The 5604-nt window shown below is 24.9% G+C and overlaps 1 protein-coding gene across 1 annotated transcript; it reads left to right on the top strand.

The window, feature by feature from the left end:
• Positions 1–1666: 1666 nt before the first annotated feature.
• LOC105828663 (ejaculatory bulb-specific protein 3) lies at positions 1667–3940 on the top strand. The gene is made up of 2 exons (XM_012667125.3): positions 1667–1916; positions 3581–3940. The coding sequence occupies exons 1-2, from the start codon at positions 1721–1723 to the stop codon at positions 3745–3747; spliced, it is 363 nt and encodes a 120-aa protein (XP_012522579.2). The 5' UTR covers positions 1667–1720; the 3' UTR covers positions 3748–3940.
• Positions 3941–5604: the final 1664 nt, after the last annotated feature.

Raw genomic sequence — 5604 nt, 5'->3', positions numbered from 1 at the left:
ACCATGTTTTTTTACAATTATTTTTGTGGTGGCCGTATTACCATCACTGTTTCTTTTCAACCCATTATGCACTACATTTTTATAAATAATATGTAATGTAAATATTTCATAACTTTGAATCTAAAATCTAATGAACAACACTTTAATAAATATAACTGTTAAGTTTTAATTAAAAATATTGATTATTAACGAAGTCATTGTAAATAATATAATAAAATATAAATAGAAAGCCATATCACCTTTTCCTCTATAATCTATAAAATATTCAAAACATTTTTCAAAAATTTTTTATAAAAATCTGATACAGTATTTTTTTAATAAAACAAATTAAATTACCTTAGTTAGCTCTGGTGTTTTAACATAATATAATTTTCAAGAATACATGTTATATCTTATGCACAATATAATCTATTACGTAAGTCTTTCGTATTCTAAAAATAAGTTTAATAAGAGAAATGTGTTCCATAACTTATTAAAGTTGAAGCTATTCTTCTATTCTAAAACATTCGATTTAAATCAAATTTTTAAAATAGATTTTCTTAAGATAAAAAAGAAAACTCTTCGACTCAAAAAATAAAAATGTAGAACACGTAAAGTGTGAGATGGATCCAGGGGGAGGGGAGATACAGTCTCTGTTCCCCTACTATTGACGTATAAAAAATTATAATATATCTCCATGGCACCTAACAATCTATATATAAACAGCGTAGACTGTCTTATTTATTTGTAAGATTAAATAATGCAGCATACTCACGTTACTACATTTTAACAGATATCCTAATGTGACTAGTCTCCAACTTTAATAATTTATATATCTCTTTGCAGGACATAACAGCACTTTTCATTGCCAGATTTCTTCGTTTTGTACAAAAGTGTGTCGATATTCTATATTTTAATCAAAATTTACAAGATAAACTACAAACTAAATATTTGCCAAAATTTTTCTCACATACGTAAAAAAGTCTCTTAATTTCTGAATCGCCAAAGAAAATCCATCTCGCATACAGTAGGCTCTCGATAAGTTGAAAGTAGGAGAGGAAAATTTTCAGAAATGACATCTTACCGCAAGCTCCCACTTCTCCCAGCAGTCACGCGCAGCAAGGCAATTAATGAGTTACACTGGGCCGCAAGCGGCGCAGGCCCAGGCGGCACTTAGCGACGTAGTGGGGGAGCATGAAAAAAATCGCGTTTGTGTGGTAAAAGTACATATGAAGGGGACGGCAGCTTATCACACGGCAACTTATCGAGAGTCTACTGTATTTCTTTTTACCGATAAGAGATCTACTTTCTAAAAATCAAACTAAGCATATTTTTCAAAAAAATTTTGCTTAAATTACTTTATAAGTTCAAAGTTGTCGCAAGAAAGTTATATTTATGAAAATTATATTAATACTCGTATCTGGAAATTTTTCTGGGAACTTTAAGTTATAACTAAACCGTTTTCATAACATTTAAAGTTACATAATAAATTGTTAATTAGCTATGTTTAAGCAAATGCAAATTTATATCTTATATATTCTTTGTACATAGATCTAAAGTAAAGATAATACTCATTGCAGCAGTTTTTTATCCGATTATAGATATGCAAAAGCTGTTACTAGATTCATTAATTTGTATAGCGCCATTTTGTATTGTTTTTATAAAACATAAAATGTATAAAAGAGATGCACATTTGATCACTTAGTCAGTATCTCACAAATTTGTGCGAAATTATAAGAAAATGGCTCGATTAAACTATATAGTGACTGTCATCAGTATTACATTGATGTACGTTGTCGCACAAGAACTATACTCTGATAAATACGACGACATCGACGTAATGAGTATTCTTGAAAACGAACAAATATTTAATAAAATATATGGTTGTTTTATGGATACGTTCCCATGCGAGACGGAAGCTGGAAAATTCTTTAAAGGTATTCGTATACAGAGTGTTGCAAAAAGTAAAACTTTACAACAGATTGTTTAATTAAATATTTTAATTAAGTAGTATTTCTCAATCCATTAATCAAGTCATTTTTAACTACGTAGTAATAGTTTTAAAATAAATATCAATTGTGTATATAAAAAACTTTTGGAGAAAATTATGTGAATAGAAACATAACTAAATAATTAATATCCTCAGCTAATTTTGAAAGAACAAGTTTTTATTCAGAAAATTTAATTGTTTTTACAAATTATTGTCTACTTTATAATAGAATTTTTTTTTAAGTAGCTAAATATTTTTAAAATTATTTTTATATTTATCCCTTATTTATTATAAAATTTTTTTTGTAAATAAAAATATAAATAATAATTAATTAACAAAAGATTTATTTGGCTTCTACATGATTTAATGGTAATTATGATTTCAAATCTCGTATATGTATATAGTAAATTGAAATTAAAGACTCACAGTTATTTTAAGCAGAACACTTAAGATTATTGTCCGAATTGTTTTAATAGTTTTATATTTTATATGTTTATAAAGTTTAAAAACATAAATATAGAAAGATAAAAGGATAAAAAAGTTTTTAACAAGTGCTATTTTTTTTTTTATTATTATTTATTAGAGACTACAGACTACAGACTACTTAACTTTTTATTTTTACTTTTTAAAAATAAATTACAACAATAATTGTATAGATAACCGTCTATACAAATTTGACAATTTCAATCATAATAAATCAAAATTCAATTATAATAATTACTCTGGCAACATAAAGTAAGGGCAGTGAGAGAATCAATCAGCATCGCAAAAAACTGTCAATAATAAAGTCGGTAATATCTTTTTTTTATAATAAAAATGAATTTACTGGACAAAATAACAAATTCTGGTCTTGACTCAATGTCGCTAGTGACAATAAGTAATTAAAATAATGTTTAAATTTTTAATTTTAATTCACCGCATGAGAAGGATTCAAAATTATATACTCAAGAAACCATAAAAGTCAAATAGATTTATTATTATTAAATTAATATGCTTGTTTTTATTGAAAAAAATTAATTATTTAACAATAACAAATAAAAAACAAAGTTATTAAAAGAAATATTTTATCTCTTCTTAAAATAATTATCTAAAATTATGCAAAAGTCAACTCGAGAAAGTATAAAATATCCTTCTAATTAGAAAAATATATAATTTAAAAAATTAAAAAATTACAAAAATGCAATATTAACATATTTAAATTTTTTTCAAAGAAAAACTGACTAGAGTTTAATAAAATTTTATTTAAGAGTAACATAGTTAAAATAGACATTCCATAAACATAAGCAAAGAATATTATGTTATTTAGAACAAACAGAAATTTTTATATTGTTGTGACTTTGGAAAAATTTGTTTTAACATAAAAAATAATTTAAAAAATTTTTTTTTTAAACTACACAGATATCAGTCAGCTAAATATTCTTTATTTTAAACTTAATTTTTCAATATTTTATCCATACTTGTTATAATAGGAAAGCAGAAAGAGAAAGAGAGAGAGAGAGAGAGAGAGAGAGAGAGAGAGAGAGAGAGAGAGAGAGAGAGAGAGAGAGAGAGTAGAAAAAATTATGTTACCAATTAAATGTAATTATTCAAAACTTTTTGTTTTTATTTCAGGGATTTTTCCCGAAGCTGTCCAAACCAATTGTAAGAAATGTACTGAAAAACAAAAAAATAATTTAAATTTAGCAGCGGATTGGATGACAAAAAATAAACCTAATGAATGGCAGGCCCTCGTCGCAAAAAGCGTAGAGGAGATGAAAATGAAAAACGTTGGTCAATAATTCTATAATAATTATTAAAACAACGAACAAAGAAGAGTATAGAAAAAATTGAAAGTTAATTATCTATAAAAATATTGTATCTTTTGTATTTAAAAACATTTTGGGGGAAAAGGGAGAAATGTAAAGATACTTTTTAAGTATTAATAATGGTTGTATTGTATTATATTAAAATATAACATATTATAAAGAGAAACAATAAAATTTTATTTTATTTAAAAAAATTATAAGTACTAATTTTTCTGATAATAATTATGCTAATTATGAGTAACATTCTTATTAAATAAATAGTCTAATTGTAAGTACATACAAAAATAGACAGTTTTATATTCTAATATAACTTTGCGTAAATTCCATCAAAAGTAAAAGAAAAGCAAACTCTAACTCTTTTAATATATTATTCAATAAAATTATAAAATATTGTATATTTGTTAAGTAAATTATGATAAATGTTTATCGTAATTTATTATATACATTTTTATTTAGAAATTATAATAAGTCATTGAAAGAAGTAAGTAAAAAATAATTTTTTTCTAAAATACAATATTTTATGTTATTTTGAGATCTTGATATACGATAATTACGTTTAAGTTGCAATAAAAATAATTCTACAAAAAGTTATTTTGTAGTGTTTATTAGTCAATTTAGAAAAAAAAAAATCTTACGACCGCGCATCACTGAGCACATATCACTGCTGTTTACGTCGTTTTGCATATAATTGCAGGATAATAAAAAAATAATTGTAAATGTAAATTATTAATTACTTTTTCTATCTTTCTGCAATCTCTTGCAAAAAAACACTAGCGCTAACTAATTGAACGCTGTTGTAGAGGCACATGCTAACTTACTTGTAAAAATACATATTATACGTAAATGTTAAAACAATTAGTCTTATTGTTAAAAAGGATTTAAGAAATATATATATTTTACAGAATTATCAAGCACTTAAACAGCACAATATTTAAAATCAGACGCCTTAAATACTTTTTTCTTTACTATATTCTTATATTTTTATTATATTGTTATATTTTATTACTATTTATATTTCTACTATATTAATATTTAAAATTATTATAATTTATAATAAAATGTTTTTGTAGTTAGTAAAACTGTAAACAAAGAATTATTATTACTAACATTACAACAATAATAATTATAAAAATATACCTCTTAACTATAATTCTTTTACTACATAATTATAGTCACAAATACGAAACACTTTTCTATCTGTATAAAAATGCTCTAACCTGCTTTCAGTATAATATATGTAAGGGTATCATTTTCGTAATTTTTAAGCAGAATAAAAGATTACCGTATAACATTAAAATAATTTCAAAATGATTAATAAAAGTCATTTTTTGATCACGATTTATTTTACAATCATTTTAATGTTATTGTGACTGTTTTATTTGAGATGATACACGTCATAAATTGACAGATCCTCTTTGTAGAATATATAATTAAGACATTAAAAATTACAGGAAGAGCTCTCATAACGATGATAAACAATGTCATAATTCTGTGAGGAATAACAGAGATTGATGAAAGTGTTTATGTGCATTTCTCACAGTCAACGCTTGACGTTGCTTCAATCTTTTAGGCACGGAGATTGATTGTTTGAATTAATTCATATTAAATTATCACCTACTTGTCCTTTCATAGATTATTGTGTTCCTATACAAGAAAGGGCAGATTAATTAATATCAGATTAATTAATCTCATACAACGTTGGAAGATATTTAAGATCCACGAGTATCGGAGCCACGCAATGCTGGGCTAGGTATAGAGGAATACGGTATATATATTTGCCACATCTATGCCGGAGGAGATGGTTCTATGGATACTCCCTCGCTAGCTAAT

Source organism: Monomorium pharaonis, chromosome 2 (genome assembly GCF_013373865.1).
Source record: "Monomorium pharaonis isolate MP-MQ-018 chromosome 2, ASM1337386v2, whole genome shotgun sequence".
In the NCBI taxonomy this organism is placed as follows: domain Eukaryota; kingdom Metazoa; phylum Arthropoda; class Insecta; order Hymenoptera; family Formicidae; genus Monomorium; species Monomorium pharaonis.
This window is presented reverse-complemented; position numbering and strand designations above follow the sequence as displayed.